Source organism: Dromiciops gliroides, chromosome 3 (assembly GCF_019393635.1).
Source record: "Dromiciops gliroides isolate mDroGli1 chromosome 3, mDroGli1.pri, whole genome shotgun sequence".
NCBI classification, from domain to species: domain Eukaryota; kingdom Metazoa; phylum Chordata; class Mammalia; order Microbiotheria; family Microbiotheriidae; genus Dromiciops; species Dromiciops gliroides.
In genome coordinates this window covers 604,434,688-604,459,075 of record NC_057863.1, presented here as the reverse complement: position 1 = coordinate 604,459,075, position 24,388 = coordinate 604,434,688, and the positions used below count along the sequence as shown (strand labels likewise).

The 24,388-nt window shown below is 47.3% G+C and overlaps 1 protein-coding gene across 2 annotated transcripts in view; it reads right to left on the bottom strand.

Annotated features, from left to right (window-relative positions):
* Window positions 1-1,294: 1,294 nt before the first annotated feature.
* The window catches only part of EYA3 (EYA transcriptional coactivator and phosphatase 3), a 111,829-nt gene continuing 88,735 nt past the window's right edge, over window positions 1,295-24,388 (bottom strand). For both annotated transcript variants that reach the window (XM_043994930.1, XM_043994931.1), the window contains 8 exons: window positions 23,074-23,157; window positions 18,244-18,333; window positions 17,091-17,149; window positions 16,131-16,291; window positions 13,414-13,528; window positions 12,032-12,153; window positions 6,351-6,451; window positions 1,295-4,550 (listed from right to left, as the gene is read on the bottom strand). In XM_043994930.1, the coding sequence (XP_043850865.1) occupies window positions 4,470-4,550; window positions 6,351-6,451; window positions 12,032-12,153; window positions 13,414-13,528; window positions 16,131-16,291; window positions 17,091-17,149; window positions 18,244-18,333; window positions 23,074-23,157 (813 nt within the window). In that variant the 3' untranslated portion in view covers window positions 1,295-4,469. The remainder of the gene's footprint in view (window positions 4,551-6,350; window positions 6,452-12,031; window positions 12,154-13,413; window positions 13,529-16,130; window positions 16,292-17,090; window positions 17,150-18,243; window positions 18,334-23,073; window positions 23,158-24,388) is intronic.

Here is a 24,388-nt window from a genome sequence, read left to right as displayed (position 1 = left end):
TCACTATGGAGACTGTGAGTTTTATTAAAACCTTTTGGGGGCAGCTAGGTGGCACAGTGGATAAAGTACCTGCCCTGAATTCAGGAGAACTTGAGTTCAAACCCAGCCTCAGACACTTGACACTTACTAGCTGTGTGACCCTGGGCAAGTCACTCAACCCTTATTGCCCTCCCAAAAACAAACAAACAAAAAAAACAACCTTTCAAATCTTCACCAGTTCAAAGCAACTGCAGGCTGCTAGCCCTGGCCTTGCAGGGCTTTGGCCTAGCACAGCCCCAGGCTTGTGGACACCCACGAAGTCCAGTGTCCTTTCCACTGTAACAAGGGCCAAGGGAAATGACATGATCCAGCCATCAAGGCTTCTCTCTTTTGGGTGGGGGATGAACTGCAGAGGCTCTGCAGGAGGCCTAGACCAATTGGGGAGCTGGCCAGCCAGGCTCTGAAATTCCCCCAGACCAAAGCCTACTGATTTGAGGGTCCCCTGCCACTGTGACCTGTCTCCCCCATCCACGGAAGTGCAACTGGTCAGGCTTCGACATCCCTCCAGCAGAGGACGCCTTCGTGGGCAGTAACTCCTGGGCTGGGACGACCCACAGCCCTACAGACTAAAACAAAGGAGTGAGCAACACTAGCATGGTAGGCACAGGTGCCCTCTTCTCAGGCCCTGCAGCTCAGGGCTGATGCTTTGTCAGCTGATTCAGTGCTAGGGAACTTTAGAAATTACCTAGTCCAGGAAATGGGCCCGAAAAAGGATGTGTTCAAGGTGACACCAAGCCAGGGGCAGAAGAGCCAGAATGAGAAACCAAGTCTCCCTTCAGCCAGCAGGGGCATCCCTGAGTAGAGCTTCCTGCACTGACTTTCATTTATTTCATCCAAGCTGGGGAGGAGCCATGCTGAGTCTTAAACTCAAATTCCCTATTAATCAGTGTTTGTGGGCCCCACCATTAATTAGCTGTGGGAGACCCCTCAGGTCTCACTTTTGTCATCTGCCAAATGGAGTGAATTCCTGCTCTGCTGCCTTACTTAGGGTGGTAGGGAAGCAACGGGACTTAGTGGCCAGGCCTCTGCTGCAGAAGGACTGAGGGAGGGAAGGACTGAGGGAGGTCGTGTTGGGGAGTTTGTCTTCTGGACCAAGCACAAAGGGCACGGCTGGGGGGACAGAAGCTCCCTTTGGCCCATTCCTTGGGCAGCACCTGTGAAGGATGGAGATGACACTGACTTCCCTTCTGCCCTGGTGGTCAATCGTGTCCCAATACTCAAGCATCTCTTTAGAAGAAGGAACAGAAGCTAATTGTATAGAAAATAAAAACTTTATTTTTTTCAAGTTTATAAGATAGTTCCCATTACATATAACATTATGGTCAAGGAATCTACAGCCACGAATGCCCTCAGTCACATAAATATTCCAAATCCAATGTTTATTCCTGCTTTGAGGCATCTAAAGTCCAGAGGGAAAAATCCAGTTTTGAGCAGAATCAGTCCTTGAGGGGATGGTTCCTGTCAGTGCATTAGGGACTAGCCAAGGAGTTTCGCTTTCCAGTCTTCTTGGGAGAGGGAGCAAAGGGAGGCCTGGACCATTGCTACTGAGATCCCCCCAGGGTGAGGACGAGAAGATTTCGCTCCTGTGGCTTGAGACCTCCCAGGATCAATCTGGTCTGTACAGTTTGAATGCTTCTGTTTCTGAATGAATAATGAAACAAGGAGTATCGAGAAATGAAACCTGTCTCAGGGGCTTGAAGTTCTGTGAGGTGAGACTGCCCCTCCCAGAGCCAGCTCTGACCCTCTGCCCATCATGGCTCCCAGAAGGGGGCCAGTCGTTTGTGCATAGTCTACACCCTGCAGCTCTCCCTAGGTGCTGGCAGCATCCACACGGTCACCCCGGATGGTGGTCCATAGGGCTGGAAAGAGCCCAGCAGCCATCGGTATTTCCCACTCAATCTACTGCCCCCTGAGCTTTCTTTGAACCAGGCCTTGGAGTAAAGGGTACCTGGAGCAACAATGGCAGCTCTGCTCACAGCCTCTACACCTACCCCAAAGCAGATAATGCAGGAAACCATGAAGCCAATGAAAACACATGTTGTAGTAGAGCGCTAGGCGGGCTTATGGGCTAGCCTGGGGGCCATTTCATGGACACATGCACTGCCCCATCAGTGCTCTGGACATGGTAACACTAAGGCACGGTCAGTTTTACATTCGAAAGTTAGGCCACCCTAGGACCCTGGGGCTCTCCTGGTGCCTGTGGATCACCAGGGGGAGTTTTTGGACCCATCTTACAGGAACCAATGTTGGGTGGAAGTGTCGGTCACTCGGCTAATTCCAGGGGGATTGTCTCAAATACAAAGGGCATGTTCCATTAGGCTATTTTCTTGGAAACTAAAGGATTCATAACATTCCTCAGCTCCAGCCCAACATATAGTCCTCACCATCCCAGAGATCCCTCTTGGAGAAAAGTGAAATGTGAACACTGCAAACTGCTACAGGGGGGACAGGGACCCAAGGGGATCAGAGTAGCTTGGTTGCCCCCCTCCGCCCACCAACGGTGTTTCACTTGAGAGAGCTTCTTCCTCCCTTGGCAAAGTCAGAGTTCATCTGGGAACAACCTGCACCCAGCTGTTGGCCAGGAATGGGTTCAGCCTCTGCACTGGGGGGAAAAAAAACAGGGTTCTAGGCTCCCTAGGTCACAGGAGTGGAGAATTTTCTGTGTGGTGATGTATGTAGGAAGCTGGAGGGTGGATTCCTCTACAATTTTTGCCCAGTCCATGACATAGCATCCTCTGGGGTAGGTGTGAAAGAAGCTTGGAGCCAGAGAGAAAGGAGCCTCATCTTCCTGATGTTGCCATGGAGGTCAAGAAGGTACATCTGATGGAGATCCTTCTGCCAGTTGTAAAGGACGAGGAAGGAGCAGCTTCTTAGGGCATTAGGATCGTGGCCCTGTCTGGTGCTGGGGACGTCTTGTGTCTGCTTCTTGCTCTTGCCACAAGGCCCAGTGGCTTCAGGGGTGTCTCCTCTCTGGCCAGAGGCCAAGGGTGAGGGCAGCTGAGGCTAGAGAAGTGCAGGAGGCAGATTCGGGCTGTTGCCAGTAAGAGATGTTCCTCACGTCTGGCATTTCTCAGGGTCTCCAGACTGGCAGAGGGAGCCCTAAAGATGCCATTTCAAACCAGGCGTCAATGGAAAACGAGGTCCCATCGACAGCCCAAGTGGTTACAAGTTCTCTGGCAGCCATGCCTGGGATTCTCTGAGCTCAGCCAAGGAGAGCAAAGGCTAGCTTATGGGAGTCGGGGCTGAAGCTGGAAAGAGACTGATCACCTGCCTTAGGTTCAAGGTCCCAACACAGCAGCCCAGACCCAGCAGCATCATCTTCCTGGGGAAGGAGCCTGGTGAGGTCCCACATCTGTTGGAGGAAGAGTTGGCTCCACCAAAGGTCACCCAGACAGCGCTGCCCTGGGGGTGTGGGCTGAGCCTGAGGAGGAGGCTGGTGTCCTGGCCTAGGGAGGCAGCTTCAGCCTGCACAGCTACAAGGGAAGAGTCTTGGGTGACAGGGAGAGAGGAAAAAGGAGCAGGCATCAGGGCACCATAGAGATGGGAAATGTGCAAAGAGGCACAGGGCCTTCTCTTTGGTTTCTCTGGCCTGGCCCAGCAGCTGAGATGCCTGGGGATCTGAGTGTTGGGCAAACACCCTGGTGTTTGGCAGGGTGGGAATCCAGGTGGTTTCACCTGGGTTGGGCAAGGGAGGCCCAGGGGACAGAGGACATCTTTTTTAAGAACAGGCGTCACAATGACAGAAGGTCACTTGTGGGGGCGCTTTGCAGTGCAGAGGCATGGATGCCCCCCACATCTCCTTCACTTCCTCAGCAGGAGGGGCGGGCCCAAATGAGAGATGGTTCAGAACAGCTGGGGTGGGGTGGGGTGGTGGTTAGGGCATCAACCTCAAGTTGAGACCATTCATGGTTTCCAAGAAAATCAATCCTTCTGCCTCCCCACTCCCCATTTTGGCTTAATAACGAAGGGACAAAGAAAATCTGCTTCAGAGACCAGACCCAGAAAAATAACACATCCATTCACCGGGAAGAAATTCAATAGCTAAATAGACTACAAAGGACGGAGAGATGTCACCAGAGTGTTCTGCTTCTAACCTATCGACCACAAGTTAATGGCACTGTGTTCTCCCATCACACTCTACATTTGAGCACAACTCTGCCTCAGGGATTTTTTTCCTTTTTTTTTTAAAAGAAAACAAAAAGAGAAGAATGAAATCACTGTAGCTAAGGTGAGACTGCCGTTCTCTCCATCCGTCTCCACCTTCTGTACCAGGGTGTGCCCTAGGATGGGTCCCCCTCGTGGAGAAAACAAACTGTCCCTTCCTGCTCTGGGCTCCGGCTGGGCTGGACTCGCATCTCATCCAGAGGAGAGGAGAGTGCCCCGGCTGGGAGTGAGAAGGGCTCATGGGGCTGGCACCTCAGCTCCCGGCCTTATAGGAAATCCAGTTCAAGGGCTTGGTGGAGTGACACAAGGTCTCCGTGGTTTGTGATCCGCCAGAAAGGCATGTTGTGCTGAAAGAGATAGGGGATGCCTGGTTACCCACACTCCTTCCATGCGTCTCATCACACACACACCCTCCCTTGGGTTCTGGTCACCTTCCCAACTCTCCCAGTCTCCTGCCAGGCTTGACCCACAGGTGATGGTGCCTTTGGCCTCGGCCCTATAATCAATCCACCCCTCAAGAAGGAGACATAGTGAGTCAGATAATCTAGAAGAACAGAAAGGAGACACTTTTCTGGGTCCCTATTCTCCCCTGTATAATAAGGGGGTTGCAAATTAGATGATCTTCAAAGTCCTTGTTGGTCCTAACTGGTGGCTATCTCCAGGGGGCAAACTGAAACAATTCTGTGGGGTGGGGGGGAGGAGAACCCAGAACCGACCCAGAACTTTGTTTTGCTTTTCTATATGTTTGTAACAGAAGCTTTGTTTTTCTTTCTAATTTGGGGGGAGGGAGGAAAAAGGTGGATTTTCACTGATTGAAAAAATAATTAACGAATTAGAATGAGACTGTGGGAAAGCAGTAAAGCCCCTAAATCTCTGTTCTAGAAAATTTGTGTTTGCTATGGGATTTATGTGAAATTCACACATTGGTCCTTCGTTTATATGGAAAGGCAGGGAGGCTTTTGTGGGGCAGGGCTGATAACGCAGAGGGCGAAATGAGAGCAGCACCAACCCATTCACTGCATTAATGGTGACCATCTCCCTTTCCACCGTTCCTAGACCTGAGGCTGTCCAGCCTCTGCACTGGATGATGAGAAACCCACCCTTCCCACGACAGTTCTCCTCACTGTTGGATCATGGCAACTGCCAGCAGCCGCAGAGGCCTGTGCCCACCTCTGTAGAGGCCCAGTCCCTGGGTGGCAGTTGGGGGCCCCTGCCGACACTCAGGCCTTAGCACCTCCACTCTAAACTTTCTCCAGGCCTGGCTCACCCCAGGGCCTGCACCTAGAGCCATCTGCAGTATCTATTCCACCCCCTTTTGCTGAGTCATCAGAGAAAGCCCCCCAACAACCTTCAAATTCCCTCACACTTGATCACTTCAGGCGGCTTCTTCTAGAAGACAGTGCACTCCTAGCCATTCTTTTTTCTTTTTTCTTTTGGGGGGGGGGGTTGAGGCAATTGGGGTTAAGTGACTTGCCTAGGGTCACACAGCTAGTAAGTAAGTGTTAAGTGTTTGAGGCCGGATTTGAACTCAGGTCCTCCTGACTCCAGGGCTGGTGCTCTATCCACTGCGCCACCTAGCTGCCCCGGCCATCCTTTTCTAATTCTAAGCACTCCCTCCCTCATCTTCTATACCCCAGGTCGGGAAAGGGGAAGGGACTTGCCTCAGGTCCCACAGAACTTAAACCCACACTCCCTACATTCTCACCCCAATCTGTCAAAGGAGACAACTGACCCCTGTCTTACCTCATGGCCTGACAAAGGAAATGAGAGCAGCCTGAAAGGGATAACGTGGTTGACACCCACAAAGCCCCACTGCTATTGGGGTCTTCTCCTTTTAGGGAAGCCCATGTCCTTCAAAGCCACAAGCTCCAAAGGGCTGGAGAAGCAGGAATAAGGACAAACAGAAGGTGAGAGGGCCAGGCAAGGGAAAAGGGCACGCTGCCCGGTGCTGTTGCTCGGGGCCCTCCAGATGCTCATTAGCAGGGCAGCAGACTGCCTCAAGGGAGCACAAGGACCCTTCTCCAGTAGAAGGTGTGAAGGGCAGGGGCACCTCACAAGACGGGGATGATGGAAGCAGCAGGCTTTTCCATCTCCCTCATGGCTCACGTGACCCTTGTGTGAGAATTTGTTTTCTCTCCTGGAGTTACCTGTTTGGCTGCAATTTCCTCATCCCGTCCGTCTCCGATCACCACGTATGTAACTTTCTTGCCAAATCGAGACACGATTCTCTCGAAGCAGCTCTCCTTACCTGGGGGAAGGGGGAAAGGACAGTCTGGGTGTGACTTCCGTTTCTATTTTTTTTTTTTTGGCCGGGAGAGGGACATTTTGCAACCTAGCTGAGCCAAACTTCCTCTCCAGCTTCCTACTGCCACAGGCCTCCCCATGGAAAAAGTCCCAGGCCCAAGAGCCCAGGCTTGTACCCCAGACATCATGTCATGCTCACGTCCCAGGGCTGGTGGGACGTGGTGGTGACGAAGGCTGCTTCATCAGCTTGATGGAAAATAATTTCTCAACATATGACCCCTTAACAGATGTCTCTGTCATTCTCTTGGTGAGGGCTGGCTGTGCACCAGAGCTGACTAGCTACTGCCCACTTAGTTCCCCCAAATAAGCCCAGGGACCTGACCCCCTCCCTGCAATCCTGCAAAGGCTAAGAGGCTGCAATGCCTGACTGGCTTTAGGTTTTCCCACTGTCCTTTGCAGGGTCTTCTTTTAGGCAGTGCTTCCTCTCCACTCGGGGAGGAGGAATGAGCTTCTCCATCTAAAGTCAGTACCAAGGCAAATGAGGGGTCTCGAAGGTAGAAAGGACATTTTGCCAAGTTTTAACTGAGGGTCGGTCCTGGCCTCAGCCATCAGTGTGCCCAAAAGAGGGTATGCCCCATCAACTTCTGACACTCACCTCAGCCCTAGGACCCTGACCCCCAGGGAGACCCCACCCCAGCTAGGGAAGCATCCCATTTCCCAACAGCACCGCCTCAATTCTGTGCGCAGAGGTGCAAGAGCAGGTGTGGCATGACCAAAACTCATCCCAGGAAATGGAAGCAATTGGGCAGCTTTCTGGATAGAATGGATGCCTTCTGGGATGCAGCCCTCTCCCTCTGGCCTCCCCTAATCTCCTCCTCAACACGACCAAAGCTACCCTTGGTGTCTGTATTGTACGTGCCACATCCCCTAAGCAGAAGGGAAGCTCTGGGAGGGCAGGGACTATCTGCATCTTTACCACTCCGGTGCCCAGGCACAGTTACACACCCCACAGGGACTGAAGAAATGCTTGCTGAACTCAGTCTGAGAAACCCAGAAGTTTGTAGACCCCCCTCCCAGTGTCTCTTTCCCCGTATCGCCAGCTGACCTTTGTTTTCAAGCTGAAATTTAAAATACGGATGTCAGATCTGCTATCCGAGTTATCCTTTATTCTCTAAACACCCAATAGAAAATGAAGAACATAAGAGCCTAGGAAGTCAGAGCTGGAAGGAACCAGAGAGAACATTTCTAGAGTAAACGCCTCCACAGCAGAAGCTGAGGCTGAGGGAGAAGTGACTTGTTACAGGTGAGGAACATATGGAGGGTTAGAATGCAGACCACCTGACTCAGTCTAAATATGAGTGAAAAGGGAAGTTCCTCTTTTCCCTCCTGTGCTCACTTGCTCCCATCATCCTTCCCTTTTATCTCCCACGCCCCCATGCCCAATTACCACCCCCCTCCCCACCCCCAATTCCTAACTCCTCCAAGCTCAGCCCTATCAAGCGGCTCCTCGTGGTGCCCTCCACAGAGCAGCAGCTGCTTAATACGTGGCTCTTGGTCCCTGTTCTATTCTTAGCCATTTCCTCATCTGCAGATGGCAGGTCAGCTACGGGAGTTCTACAGTCCCTTCTGGCTCTCAGACCCTAGGCTGGAGTTACCTTCTGTACCCCAAGGACTCCATACATTAAATTCAACAAGTCTTTATCCAGAACCTACACCGTACAAATGCAACAACAGTCCCTGACCTTAAAGATGCTGTGTGTGTAGGGGTGGGGGGGCTTCCTGTTAAAGTGCCTTTTGCCTGGTTCTCCTAGGTGGAGGAATACAACACGTATCCAGATATCTAAGAAGGAAGCAAACACTAACAAGACTGGGCCATAAGGAAGGCTTCACAAAGTGGGGGTTGGGGGGGGGGTAGAGCTGTACATGGATGCTGGTGTGAATCCACAACAGCTAAGCTGCCCCGATGGCCTGAGTCCCTGTTCTGGTATCTAATGAACTCTCCCTTCCTCTCTCCCACATTCTCTGGCCTAAATCAAAAGAAAGCTGCTGGGTCTCTGTTCAATTCAGCTCATCCAGAATGCAAGGATCACAATCCACCATAATGACAATGCCAGAAAACCTCAGAAGGAAACAGAAAGCAGGCCAGGGCTGTACTGCTGTGCTCCCCTGAACAGGTGCTCACGATGAGCCTCTTCTGCTCTTTAAAAAGTAGCCAAGGGGGGCAGCTAGGTGGCGCAGTGGATAGAGCACTGGCCCTGGAGTCAGGAGTACCTGAGTTCAAATCCGGCCTCAGACACTTAACACTTACTAGCTGTGTGACCTTGGGCAAGTCACTTAACCCCAATTGCCTCACTAAAAAAAAAAAAAAAGTATCCAAGGGCTCATGTTTGTTGACGTTAAGTTCATTATGTTAAAGACAATTTAAAAAGGATGCTGCCAATTTGGAATCCCAATCAGGATCTGAACACTTTACCATTCTGAGGGCAAATGCTTATCACGTGAATCACGGATGCCCTCAGGAGTTCATCCAGCCTAGATTTCAGCACACGTGACGAGGGGCTGCCTAAACCTAACCACATCTAACCGAAATGTCTTCAATTAGAGAGCTCACCACCACTATCAAGGCTGATGCTGTCTGGCATGCCTCTCTTTTGGTAACCCAAGGAATTGCCAGGTGCCTCCAAACCTGGAGTCTAGGTCTCTTCCCTTTTCAAACCATCCTGCAGACCGCTAGTAAAATAACCACCCTCAAATACAGACCTGACCTGACCAGACCACAGCACCTCCTCATGCAAGCACCACTGGTGGCTCGTTCCTGCCTCTAAAATGAAATGCAGGCTCCTTGGGCCTGCATGTGAGAACTCCCAGTCTGTCAGATTCCAGCTTATTTCCCTTAAGACCATTCTGTCTTCTAGCCACATCGGGCTGACCTAGGGAAGCTGAGGAGGGGGTGGGTTTGAGGGCACATATAACGACTTCATGATCAACACAATGATCCATGACAACTCCAAAGGACTGGTGACGAAACCTGCAATCCACCTCCAGAGAGAAAACAGATGGATTCAGAGAGCAAATGCGGACATATTTGTTTCTCTTTCCTTTTCTTTCGTGAGGAACGCGGCTAACATGGGAATCTGTTTTGCATATCTCTATATGTTTGTAATGGGTATTGTTTTTCTTCCTTTCTCAAGGGGTGGAGAAGGGAAAGAATTTGAGAATTAAAAAAAAAAAGAATTTAAAAATCAAGTAAATGTAATGAGTCCTGTTTTTAACATGAGCTTGAGAGGCTTCTATGACATTCAGTTGGAAACAGAGACTAAGGCTAAATATTTTGTTGTTCAGGTGTGCCTGACTCTCCATGACCCCATTTGGCAAAGATATTGGAGTGATTTGGCATTGCCTTCTCCAGCTCATTTGACAGATGAGGAGACTGAGGCAACAGGGTAAAGTGACTTGCCCAGGGTCACACAGTTGGTAAGCATCACATTTGAACTCAGATCTTCCTGAATCCAGGCCTGGCACTTTATGCACTATGGCACCACCTAGCTGTCCCAGGGCTAAATGTACAGACCTACTAATTATCTGTATAGAAATGATAACTGGGCAGCTAGGTGGCGCAGTGGATAAAGCCCTGGATTCAGGAGGACCTGAGTTCAAATCTGGCCTCAGACACTTGACACGCACTAGCTGTGTGACCTTGAGCAAGTCACTTAACCCGCATTGCCCTGCAAAAAAAAAAAAAAAGAAAGAAATGATAACTGAACTCATGGATCTTGCTGAGGTCACCAAGAGAAACTATATAGATAAAAAAGGACCCAAGACAGAGTGTTGGGGAAATACTTGGGGTGTGGGGTACTGTGGATACTGAAAGGAAGAAGGCTGAAAAAGGAATAGTCAGTCAGATCAACAGGTAGGAAGGTCAATGGAGTCAAAAGCTAAAGAGAAAGAGGAAAGATTAGGACTGAGCAAAGACAATGGCTGGGAAAAAAGGAAAGAGAGAGGTGGAATGGAGTCCAGTATTTCACATAAAAGGATCAAGAAAAAGACCACAGAAAAGGGCAGACTTCTAGAGGGTTTGTTTCTTTCTCTGTTTCTCGTACTTTTCTGACATCTTTACAATCCGACCCTTCATTTTTCACATGAGGAAGCCCCTCACCCAGAGTCACTGATATGGCTGAGTTGGACTCGAATCCTCATGTTGAGGTGGGAATTGACTGGTTCGCTTGACCCCACGGAGCAAAGCCAGCACAATGGTGGGGGTTGGGGTACTTACTACAGAGAAAAAATCAGGTTTCCTAAGATTGGGAGCCATCCAGAAGAGAAGTGGAGGCTGCCCACTGGAAGACCACTTGTTAGGGATGTTCCTAACGTTACATGAGTATTCCTTTTATATTTGGACTAGATGGCAGCTGAAGTCCCTTTTCTCTATCAAATTCTGTGATTGTGATCCCCAGTCAGTCCTGGAAGCAAACTCCAGTGAGCACAACTCAGCCAACAACAACGTGATGTTTCTGATGGGAAGGTTGTTCTAAGAGGCTTAAGAAGCCAAGAGTGCTTCCAAAAGGTGCCTTCTCAGGATGCCATCTTTTCTTAATTAGCATGTCTAGATTCCCCACCTTATCCTTGTGGGAAGCAGAGAAGCAGAGTCTGGAGTCAGAAGGTCTGGATTTGGGTCTTGGTCCCACCACTTATTACCTGTGTGACTGTGGCCAAGTCATTTCATCTGCTTGTGCCTCAGTTCTCTTGTTTTCTGATCAGTAAAATGGGTCAGCGTTCTACTTACATTTAGATTAGAGTTATTTAACTGCACCCAGAATTAAGAAATGCCTTCCGATTTTGAGAATCTATGAGCCTACAGAATGAGAAAATGTTGTGTGACAACACTGTCTAAGTGGACAGTACAATCACGTCACTGCCCTCCACTCTCTAGGACCATGCTGGGCACCCTGTATGAAGCCACCCTGCTATGGCCCCAGGTAACAGCAGCAGACCTGATAATAACGACGATGTTGTTAGTGACGACAACAGTGAAATCTCAGGCAGAACTTTGTAGTGATTGGATCGAGGACATAAAGCCAGAAAGAAGGGGGCTTGGAGGTCGTTTGGTCCAACATCCTCATTCTACAGACAAGAAAACTCAGAATGGCAGGTCAGGTGCTCTGCTCAAGGCCACATCGGCAGGAAGTTCTGGAATTGGGCACATCCCCATCGTACTAGATCAAGTGCTTTCTACATATCATCTCCTTGAAGTCTTGCAAGAGCTCTGCAAGAGGTACACTAATAGCATCAGTAAACTCATTGAATAGATGTGGAAACTGAGGCAGAGCAAAACGAAGTGATTTGCCTCTGGTTAAGCAGCTACTAAGTGCTGCATGTGGGATTCAAAGTCCGGCTCTCCCGGCTCTGAGTTCAGGGTCTTCCCAGTACACAGAGCCACATTCCTAAAGCTCCACTAAAAGCAGTCCTGACTGTAAGCTAAGACTTCAAAGGATGCACAAAGTCGAGCTTTCTTTCCTGGGGGGACAAGCTGGGGACGCCTTTGCTGGTGTTTGCCCCCAAGAAGCGGGGCAGATGCATGCGGTACCTATCTTCGTAGCACTGTAGATGTTCTCGATGGGGAACACTTCTCCCAGGCCATAGAGGAGGACCTTGGCCAAAGCAGGCACCAGCTGTGTGGTGGTGATCAAGACGTTCACACAATTCTTTCTGGAGAAGAGGAGAGAAAATTCAAGTCAAAACCCTAATACACGGCTTCACGACAACAGCTGGTGACTTAAGGAAAAAGGAAAACCAGACTGTGACAAGTATAACAGGCTAAAAAAATCGGAGAGCTGGAGAATGTCAGAAATGATGGTACCCGCCCATGGCCACTCCTCAAGCATGGCTCCCTCTGCAACATCAAAACAATACCAACACACATTCCTGTGCTGCTTTCAAGTTCATAAAGTGCTTTCCTCATGACTCCGCAGGGTGTCTCAGAGTCTCAGAGAAGTGAGCAGACTTCCCCAGAGTTACATGGTTAGTAAATAGTGAAGCTGGGATTTAAACCCAGAGGCACCGATATCAAGCCTAACAAGACATCCTTGATGTGTGATCTCTGGAAGGAGCACCTGAGGTAAAGGTCAGGAGCAGCAGTGTTCAGCTTCAGTACTTATGTGTGAGCCCCAGCAAGCTCTCTGCAAAGAGGGGAGGGAGGTATTTCTATGACCCATCCCACAGAGCTCTTCTGAGGACACACATCTGTGACTAGGAGCAATTACCACCATCATGACTGAAAGAGCATTCTAACTGTCTGATGTGGAGGGAAGCTTGGTTGCCCAACAAGACCACAAACACCTAAAGGCAGGGCTCTCCAGGGAAGGCACACACCACTGTATTCTCCATGGTGCCATGGCTGGGAGTTGTACACAATTAATACTTGCTAAAGTTAATGGAAAAATAAAGCATGACCCAATGAGAAAGTTCCCTTTGACAGGAGAGGAGTCTGGGGGAGAGGAGGCATTCCAAATGGGATTATACTTGAGCTGATGTTGGGGCTCCTGGCCTAGGCCTTAAGTGAATATTCTGGGCCAGAGGCCAGAAGTGTTAGAAAGAGGAAGGGGTGTCAATGTGGTTTCTCATGCCTTATGAAGCAGGTAAAGACCCCTCCATTTACTAAACCACCAAAGCAGCTGCTTGGGCATGGATGGGCACAGTACTGTCACATGCTGTGCCTCTGGATTAGTGAGTCCTTTCATACAGCAGCTTCTAAGATAGGTCAGAATAAGAAAGAACAGCCCCCTGTTCTATCCCTAGCCCCAGAAATGCTTGTTCAAACCCTCCACACCTTCCCGGGTCAGCCACCTTAGGGTGCAGTTGCTCAAGGAAGCTCTTCCTCATAGCTCCAGCACTCACAGACCTTGCTCTCCTCCTTCCTCCTGCCCTCCCTGTTTTGAAACCATTAACTTGTAAAGATCAATTCCATACCTGGACTGGATGAGAAGTAAAGACTTTAGTGCCGTTCCCAGCCAGGAATCAGTTAAGACTTCAATTTCTGCTCTGAGTCTCTGAAGTGCTTCCTTTCTCTGGGGACTGAGAAGGCCTTTGGAAACAAAACCAGACAAAGCTCATTCCTGACATCAAGTCCTGGTGGTAGCAGGGGAAAGGACTCTCTCTTTAACTCAAAAATGCCCAGGGCCCAAACTAGGACTGTCCCAGTGAATGCCCATCTCTCTTCTTGGATGCTGCCTGTCAGAGGGGAAGCTGAGCACCCAAGTAAAACAAAACAGTCTTCTCTTGTAGAAAGGTGACTACCTACATCAGAACACTTCAATTCGGGTACTCAATGTAAGCATTCCACTCAACCCAAGTAAGTAGTTTCTTTTGATTTGGCTTGCCTATCTCCAAAAGGACCATAGGTAGCTTACGGATAGACATAAAATATAAAGAAATACATTTAGGCATCAAACAGACCAGGGAAGAGATGTTTTCAGGCACTTTTACAGAATACACAGGAACATGTGGGAAATACACTGACTTCGCAGATTTGGAGTAGCTCAAGAAGAGTGCAACAGGGATGGGGTGTTCTTTAGGACAAAGCACTGATATTTATAAAGTTCATTTTTCTTGGAGCTCAGCTCAGGTGGGACTTTATGAAGTGGATTCTTGCATGAGTGGTGATACTCAGCAAAAATCAAAGAGCAGGGTACCAGGGGACAAAGACCCAGTTGCAGTCCAAGCTCCACCATGAACTTACATGACCTTGGGCAAAGCAGCTCCTTCCCTGGGCCTCAGCTTTCTGGTCTGTGAAACATGGCTTTAATAATATGTGTATGTTCTAAGAGCTTTTCACCTCTGAAGGTCTGGACTCTTTCTGCTGTAACACTATGCCTAGTTTATTCTATAGAGTCTGAATAATCTTCAGCAGTGAAGCCCCTCTCTTCATGCTCAACCCCCATGTGATTCTCCACTTGTGAGAAGAGTAGTTACAACCTCAGAAGGACAATTCTCTCCCTTTATATGTTGTCTTTCCCTGTTAGAGTGTAAGCTTCTTGAGGGGAGACTGTCTTTTTTTTTTTTTTAAACTTGTAGTTGTATCTTTCAGTTTGGTATAGTGCCTGGTGCACAGTAGGAGCTTAGTAAATGTTTAGTGACTGAGCAGGACTGTCTCATTTTTGTCTTTAAATGTACAATGCCTAAACTAGTGTCTGCACATGTTAGGTAACTAATAAACATTTGCTGAAATGAATAATTATCCTGGTCTCTACTTCTTGTCTAATGAGAGCAGCTGTGTGCTTATTGGTGTGGGGTCAGAGGATGGAGGACTGCTAACCTCCTCCACAGACCAGAAGATCCTGAAGCCATGTACAGCTCCACTGAAGAGGCGAGATGCACTTTCTCAAGCCCTGTGGATCAAGGGAGCAGGGATTTTTAGAGGGAAGAGACTGCCATCGCTGGTGGTTCCCTACAGCCTCCAGGACCAAATAACAAGCCCTTCACAGCCCACCCAGTCATCTTACACCTCCTCTATGACAATGGGACACCAGCCTCTTCACTCTCCTCCCACATGATGCTCCCCCTCCTCCTCCTCTCCTTCTTCCACAAGAAGCCTTTCCTGATCCACTTAGCTCCTGATCCTACACCCAACTTCTTTGTTCATGGTCCTTTGCAGGCCCATCAGACTGTGAACTCCCTGAGGGCAGGGATGGTCTTTTCCTTTATGTCCCCACTGCTCATTACTAGCACAGTGCCTAACACAGTCTAATGTTTATTGACTAATTTAAGACAGTTGAAATGCCACCTTCTCCAAGACACTATCCCTAAAATTTCTTCTCCCTCCTCAAGATTTCCATCACCTGATCTTCTAGCATGACATATTCCTAATATGCAGTTCCATTCTAATTGTTAGTAGATTTTTCTGGATCCACGTCTTCTCACAGCTACTAGACAGGGCAGTGTGAGATCTCATTTATCCTTGTAACTTCCCTAACATCCAGCTGCAGAGAGTTAAAATGTAATAAATGCTTGTTGAATGAGTGAATCCAGTCAAACACTTCATTTTACAAAGGACTGAATTGATGTCTAAAGGAGGGAAGTGATTTGCTCAAGGTCACATAGTGAATTAGAAGCAGAGTCACTATTTGAACCCGGGCTTCTAACTCCAGGCTGTGTTGCTATCGACATGAAGCCTCCTTTTCAAAGGCAGTCAGTTGTGGAGCCTTGCAGACTTATGTCTATGAGCTGAAAAGGCTACTGAAATATGTGTAGAAAACATCTCAAGAGATTCAGTTGCTGGTAGGTATACTCAGAAAGAAAATGAAAACCCAGGGACCAAAGGGCCAGAAGCCTCCACAATCCCACTGCAGAAATCACTAATATTTCATTTCAGAGATTCCAACGATATTTTGGACAAGATAGTTAAAAATGTCGTTCACAAAAGCTATAACATCCATAAGCATTCAAAAGTACTTTTCAAGTGGTTGTAATTCTGGCCATGGCAAGAGTTAAAAAAAAAGAATTTCTACCAAGAGGAATATTTTCCAGAGGATCTGGTCATATCACAGGTACACAGTTAAGTAGTTTCTTAAGAAAAAGTTTCTTATGCAAACAAGGAAATGATATTTAGCAGCTATGACTTTCAGATGAAAAAAAAATGGTAAAAACAGCCCGGTGAAATAGGAAGTCAGGCTAGCCTGCACACTCACCACCCACGTTGCTTTTGTGTTTGTCATAGATTTCTCTCACTTTGCGATAGCGGAAAGCCAGCTTCCTCATCCAGTCCACTCCCCCTTGTACACCTACAGCAGAGCCATGGCTGGCACCACCTCCTGAGCCGCTGAAACCATCCGTTGAGAAACTGTAGTTGCTGTACGACAGAAAACATGGGAGATTAAAATCCTTCCCGACTAGCTGCCAGGTGGGGTCTCAAGCCTTTCTTGGCGTTGTATTACTAACTCCAAAGGTTCACTGAATTTTTCCCATGGTCTAAAGGAACACCTTCACTTTGATCCCTGGAAAACTTTTGTAATGTCTTATTAGAGGGATGACAGGGGAACATCTAGAAAGGGAAGCCGGGATCCCCAAGAGCCAGCAGAGCTTCATCAGGAGCGGGGCATGCCAAACCAACCACACTTCTTTTTATTGGGCTATTGGACTTGACTATGTTATATGTAGAGAAACGGAATGGGACTTCTAGATGGATCACTGGAAAGAAAAAACCACAAAATGAATCTCCAGTCCTATAAGATGTGCATAAATGGGATTTGGGAAAGGAAATCTCTTTCTAGAGACCTCTGTGAGGCAGGAAGGGATCCGCGTGGAATGACATCAGGGTTGCCCAGAACGTGGGACACACTCTGTGAGATGAAGGCCGGGACTAGACCATTAGTCTGGGGCGACGTGAATGTGGCCCAGGCTGGCTGAGGTGGTGCTTCCCTACTGGGGCCTCCTTAATTTCACCTTCACTGTAGCTCTATTCTTGTCTTCTTCCTCCCAGGGCTCCTGGCATCACCAAAATATATGGCAGCCCTCACCAAAGTCAGCTTGATCTGGGAACTCTGGGCTGGCTGTGTTCAGATAAGATTATCTGGTGTGAAATTAACTTTTTTCTGATAGGAATTTGTGACCAAAGAGGAGAAGAATCAGGCCTGTAGGTTCTCCATTACCTTAAGTCCTGTCCATTATCATCAGATGCCACATCTTCCACATGCACTTGGTCACATTCCTGTGAATAAGACAAACCACATGGTATTTTAGCTTACTGGGTCAATGCTCCTGTCGATTGGAACAGCTACTGGGAAAGGCACAGAAGCAGGTCAGTCAAGTGAGCTGTGGCAGCCCACCCAGCAGGACAAGCATTCTCCAGACACCCAGGCTGCCTCTGTCCTTTAAGGCCTGTGGCCGCCAGCTCTCTTCTTTTTTTTTTTCTTTTTTTTTTTTTTAGTGAGGCAATTGGGGTTAAGTGACTTGCCCAGGGTCACACAGCTAGTAAGTGTTAAGTGTCTGAGGCTGGATTTGAACTCAGGTACTCCTGACTCCAAGGCCAGTGCTCTATCCACTGCGCCATCTAGCTGCCCCTCGCCAGCTCTCTTCTACAGCCTTCCTTGAGCTTGCTTGGTACTCCTCATGGCACTGACATTTGTCCACATGCCTGGAGCCCCCCCAACAGACAGATAGCCCCTTCACGGCAGGGAGTGCCACACCTGTCAGTATCCCTGGCTCAGGGCAAAGGGTGCTTCAGCCTGTGCCCCCCAGACCTCAATCCTTTCCTTCCTTGGAGTTCTCCTAGCACCCCGAACTTCTCCCGCAACCTGAGCACGCTCCGTTCTGCACCAGATTAAGGACATGCCTCATCCCACCAGGCTGCTGTAATGAGCTGGAGGGCAGGAACTAGGCCCTAATTTTGTATTTCCTTTAGCAGCTAGCATAGGGCTTTGCACAAAATAGGCCATTCATAAATGTCTGGTGAACTTAATCACTGAATTGAACAGATTTTTATTATGATGAAGGTGGATTATTGAGCTAAACTGTCTTAGAAATGCTGGAAAAGTCCCTATCCAAATCCAACCCCTGCATCTGACATGTGAAGAAACTCGAGCTTGGAGTGAGGCTGAGGCTCACGTAGATGGTGATGGAAACCTCGGCCAAGGACTCTTGTCTGGGGAGGTGCCAGCATTCTTTCCCATTAGTATGTCATGTTCAGCGTCCACTGGCAGCTGCTGTTCTCAACCAGATGACATCTGCACATTCAGGCCTTGTATGACCTGTCCTCAAGAGCACTTACAAATGCTTGGGTGAAGGTGAAAATCCCCAACATACCTCCAAGTCATTGAAAAAGAGATGAGTGTCAGCCACCTCGAAAATCATCTCTTCCATAGTTAAACCTGAGCCAATCACAACTGTTGGATCCTACAAGAAAACAAGATGAACATTTGCTTCACTTAGAGTCAAGGGAAAGAGCCCTGGAGTTATGATAGCAGATGAAAGAAAGAATGCAATCACAGACCACTACAGCTTCCTTGTTGGATTATACAGGGTGGGCCAAAAGTCATGAAGGGATTTCAATATTTAATAATTCCTGTATTTTTTTGTTTTTAATTTACAATACCATAACATCATTTACAGTGTATACAGGGAATGAATTTATATTATGTGTGAAGAATCAAATATCATAAATAGCAAAATATAAAGAATAAATAATTTTCAAAAAGTTATTAAAACATCGTAACTCTTGGCCCAGCCCGTAGAAAGCATATTACATTATAGGAACAAGCAAGGGACTTTAAGAAACAAGTGAAAGTTTGATTTAAGCAAGAACTATGTGAACATATTAACTTGTATGGAAATGAAAATCATCTTTGACTGAGCAAGCAACACATCAGAAAATAATCCTGAAAAATGACATTAAGGGTTGGATAATAATCTTAGCAATACACATTTATCTAACACCTCAATGGATTACTCTTTCATACTGAGTTGAATCTAGACAAAGAAAACCAAGAAAACCCTGACCCAGCTCAGGGAGCAGGGTAGCACACCAAAAATATCCGTTGGTGAGCATATAGAATATCAGAGATGAGTTGTGACCTACCTTAGATGGTAGAATATTAAAACAAAGAATGTCAGTGCATCTAGTTAAAGAGTGCTGCCCACCCCGACATCCCATCCACTCCTACATTATACTAAATGAGGATATCGAGCTGGGAAGATACTCCTTAGGCCAGGAGCCCAGAGAGATCAACCCTCCAACATGGCAATTCCAACAAGGGCAAAACGTCAAAAGAACAGGAGGCTCATTTCATATAAAAGGACCCAGGGAAACAAGATTCCATTGCACAGACACAGAAGCTGTTGAACAATTCACTCTGCAAGCTCTCTGGCTATCTCCAGGATTAGGCTTGCCCTCTAGAATAGTTCATTGCAAGTCAAGGATTCCCGTAGTGTCAAATGTATAGGTGTGTGACTGAATGCCCAATGACAACATCTGGCCCATACAGCACTCCAAGTTTCAAAGTGCTTTCCTGGGGCAGCTAGGTGGTGCAGTAGATAAAGCACTGGCCCTGGATTCAGGAGGACCTGAGTTCAAATCTGACCTCCGACACTTGACACTAGCTGTGTGACCCTGGGCAAGTCACTTAACCCCCATTGCTCCACAAAAAACCAAAACAAACAAACCAAACCAAACAAAAAAAAAAGTGCTTTCTCAACAACCATCCTGTCGTCTAGATAGTGGCAGTAAAATCCCCATTTTACAGACAATGAATCTGAGGATCAAAGAAGGAAACTTACTGACCACTGTTACACACTGACTGTCACAGACAAGACAAGGAAACCTGTTCCTTAATAGGCTCCTGCTTGTTAATAAACAAATCTTTAGAGACCTGGAATTCTTCACCCTTTTCTGGTCCTGTAGGTTTAAGGCAAGGCCAGAACTTGGAGGCACTGCTGACTTGATGAGTAAGAGTCCTGTGCTATACTTTGGAGTGGGGCAGACCCTAAGGACTTGAAGGCTTTGCTAGTGGAGTATTAGGCTCCGGCAGCTGAAAAGTCTTCTGGTACGGGCTGAATATTGGAGCACTTCTTTCTTACCAAGAGGCTCAGCCTTGCTGAGTTTGGTCAGCCACAATATTTAAGAAAGTAGGTATATAAAAACTTTGTAAAAGTTTTCAATGAAAAACAGTTGAAAATACTTTGGTTTTTAAAAGGGCAAATTTGATGTGGTATATTTCTTTCTTTAATAATATTCTTGAATGAGGCATTATTTAATTTTAAATTTAATTTTTAATAGAGCACTGGCCCTAGAGTCAGGAGGGCCTGAGTTCAAATCCAGCCTCAGACACTTGACATTTACTAGCTGTGTGACCCTGGGCAAGTCACTTAACCCCAATTGCCTCACCCCAAAACCAAAAAAACCAAACAAAATTTTTTTTAAAAACTCTGATCTAATTACAATTATCCCTTCCACATTGTGACTTTCCCCATTGTGCTTTCACTATATCGAGGGTCAGCATAAGAAATTAAATGGGGGGGAGGGGGCGCACACGCCAGCTAGGTGGCACAGTGGATAAAGCACCAGCCCTGGATTCAAGAGAACCTGAGTTCAAATCCAGCCTAGACATGTGACACTTACTAGTTTTGTGACCCTGGGCAAGTTACTTAACCCTCATTGTCCCCCCCCCAAATAATAATAATTAAATGGGCATTTTGGTAGAGTTTTGTGGAAATCACAGCCGACACAGACCATAGGCCAGCAGACAACACAGAAAAAGTTTAGAAACTCAGAAATGCATAAAATATATGTATAGTACTGTATAATATCAACCCAAATTTTACTATAAGGTACACCCCAGAAAAGAAAAAGAAAAAAATTCAGGCTTCTTCTCCAGTACAAAGGGAGGGCCAAAAGATTTCATGCAGATTTTCCAGATTGAGAGGGTGCCATGTCCCTAACCCCTCTGATGTGCAAGAGATAAGCATACAGATTAAGATGTTAGATGTAACTAGGGTGGGATGATGTGGCTTTTTGCTGGGTGTTACATTTGAGAGGTTGCCAACAGTATTTGCATTCGTTCTTCACACTGCAATATGTTATCCTAGAACCTAATTAGCAAGAAGACTTAACCATTCCAGGTGAGTGCACCCTTACTAGGCTCACACCTCCTGTCTCTCCAGAAAACAGAGGCCCTCAGTGACACAGGATCTACCTTCACTCTCAGGGAAAAGGTCTCCCCTATAATGGAACCTTGGTTTCCAAGGTCCAAGATCTCTCACTAATACTTTTGATTTTGTCTCTATTGCAGGAGCAAAATGGCTGATTATAGCTCTAATAAGGTTAGTGAGAAGATTGAAATTGAGCTCTTATCATTTTCTTAGTGATTCTATTTTCAATTAACTGATTTTGTCCTGTAACTAAGTCATGGTTCTCTGCTTCTGAACTTAGTTCAGAAGTCAACTGGCCTGTAATGGACTAAGTTTAGAAAATCCAGTTCTCAGGGCACCTAGTTGATAGAGCACTGGCCCTGGATTCAGGAGTACCTGAGTTCAAATCCAGACTCAGACACATGACATTTACTAGCTGTGTGACCCTGGGCAAGTCACTTAACCCCAATTGCCTCACCAAAAAAACAACAAAAAAAAAGAAATCCAGTTCTCTTGCTAATATCATTGTTCTATCTTGCCTCAAGGAATTTTGCTAGCCTTGGGAGATAGGGCTTGCCATCAGGGAGTCTGGCCTAATATCTTCACACCACCAAGCTATCTTTCAAAGACACCTGGTTTTTTTTATCCAAAGAAGTCTGGGCCACTATCTTGCAGGTGGACTCAATGAACTTTGCTTGGTTACAGGAGGGGAGGTGAGGGCTGTTACTAACCCCTCATTTCCAACTTCCAACCCATCATATTGTTTCCCATGGCTCAACTACATAACCAACTGTGTGGTTCTCAACCCCATGAAATCACCCACCCTGCTCTGTTCTTTGTTCTGTGCTCCCCAAAACCTATAAAAAGGGAACTATCCTTTTGCTCAGGGTCTTTGGAGGAAAACTGAAACAGCTATTGATCCATTTTATTCTCAGGCTTTATATCCTGTGAATAAAATTCTATCTTGCTTGGGGAAAGACGCCTTGGTCTACCTTTTTGTTAAATTTCACTTGTGAAATCAGCTTTCTTTTGGCTATGGTAATAAGAACTCACATTCATATAATACTTCCCAGTATGTGAAACATCTTCAGACCTCATTTCATGTGATCTTCTAACAAGGCTGTGAGGTAGGTAGTGCAATTACAATTATTTGCATATTGTGGACAAAGAAACTAAATACCTCGGAGAGGTATTATCCTGACCCCTAAGGTGGTAGAAGCAGCTCAGTAAATAGTGCACAGAACTTGGAGTTTAGAAGACCTGAGTTCACAATCTGCTTTATAAGACTTGTTAGCTGTGTGGCTCTGGGCAAGTAACTTAACCTTTCTAAGGCTTAGTTTCCTCAACTGTAAAACTGACATAAATAACCAGCATTTAGACACAAAGCTGTGAAGATCCAATGAGATAATGTATGGAAAGCACCATGCCAAGCCAAAACAAGCCCAGAAACATCCGTTTTCCTTTCCACTGAGCACACTGCTTAATCAGGGCATTCAGAATGGAAGCTAAGGGATTCCCTATGGAGAGATTTCTGGGAGTTCTAGTTCCCTGGCCCACCTACCTGCCTGTCAGTTGTTTAACTGAACAGAATCAGCAGCCTGGGCCTAGTGGATCCTAAAAGTCAGAACACTGGCACCTGGCTTTGATCTTTGACTTCATGCTGCATCCAGCCTGGAGCTTGGCATTCACTCCACAGGACATTCTGAGACAAGATTTTAATCCTGGTCTCGTGTTTCCATCTTCACCACCAGGGCTGTTCAGCCCCTGTTCCTTTCCTGACTACTTAAAAGGCAACAGCAAACAGTGGGTGAAGAGGAGAGAGTAGAGAGGGAACATTCCAGAGTTCTTAGCTTAAAGCAGTGAGCATGCTGAGATGTGAAGTAAATCTGAACTTGAAGGACGCTCATAAAAACGAACAAAAACAATCTAGGCTGCTGAGCAGCTTCTGTGTAGCTGAGTGTTTTCCTTTGGGGGCAGGGACAGTGCCGGGAAAGAACGGCTCACACTTACCTTTCCATATTTCTGGGCATAGGATCCTGTGAGAAGAGAATGGAAGATGATGATGGTTTCATCCAAGTCCCAGAGAAACACTCGCTGGGCAGAGAAATCAGGAGAGAGAAAAGCAGATACATAAGTCTGCAGTTTGGGGACACACAGAATTTTAGACTAAGAAGGGCCCTTGAGAATCTAGTTGAAACCCTCTCAATTGGGAGCTGTAGAAACTGAGGTCCCACAGATTCGAGGTGACTTACTTAACATCACATAGTTATTTTGTGGGACGCCTGATGAGAGGCAACGTGGTGCAGTGGAGAGAGCTCAGGGCTGGGAGTCAAGAGAGCTGGGCTTGACTCTGACCTCAGACACTTACTGACTGTGTGGTCCTGGGGAAGTCACTGAACTTCTTAGGACCTCAGTTTCCTCCTCTGGAAAAGGATGGGGTTGGACCTGATGGCCTCTGACCCCAGGATGCCACGGTACTGTGAGTCCTCGTCTAGCGGTCTCTGCACCATTTACATCATTTAGCGCCCCCCCCCCCAAAAGCATCACGGAGCATTCCCTTATTGCTGGAACTAAACTCTGCAGACCCAAGCCAGGAGAGGAGGTTCTACATCTGCTGCTCCAGAGCTCAGTGCCCACATTGTATGACCAGAACATAGGCTGCAAGGTGCAGGCAAATGAAAACCCTGTAACAGCGTCAGTCACCCCAAAGACACTGGCTCAAAACAACCTAATTCACTCACTCTGGCTGAAACCCCGCACAGGAGGTCTAGATAATAAGCAGCTTCTGTAATCTGGCAATCAGTCCCAGACAACTCCCACAACTGGGCTTATCTGTCAGATGGCCGAAGATAAAAACGCCACCTCCTCTCTCTCTTTGGGAAATCCCCTTGGGCATTCAGGCAAGACACTGCTTCTTCCTCTAGAAGGAGGCCGGCCATCTCTGAAACTCCATTTATGTGTCACCTCCTGCACGAAGCCTTCCCTGATGCTCTTCCTCTTCAGTCACTATGTTCCTTCCTACCAGAACTCATATGACATTTGGCTTTGCAGCTCTCTCTTTTTTTGGGTGGGGCAACGAGGGTTAAGTGACTCGCCCAGGGTCACACAGCTAATAAGTGTCAAGTGTCTGAGGCCAGATTTGAACTCAGGTCCTCCTGAATCCAGGGCTGGTGCTTTATCCACTGCACCACCCAGCTGCCCCTGCTTTGCATATCTCTTATATCCTTATGTATTAATTTGTTTTCTCTTTTCCATTATATTTTATCACCTGATGAGCCCTACTTAAACTTCTTAACTTCCCACCCAACACTGACCTGGTATTCCC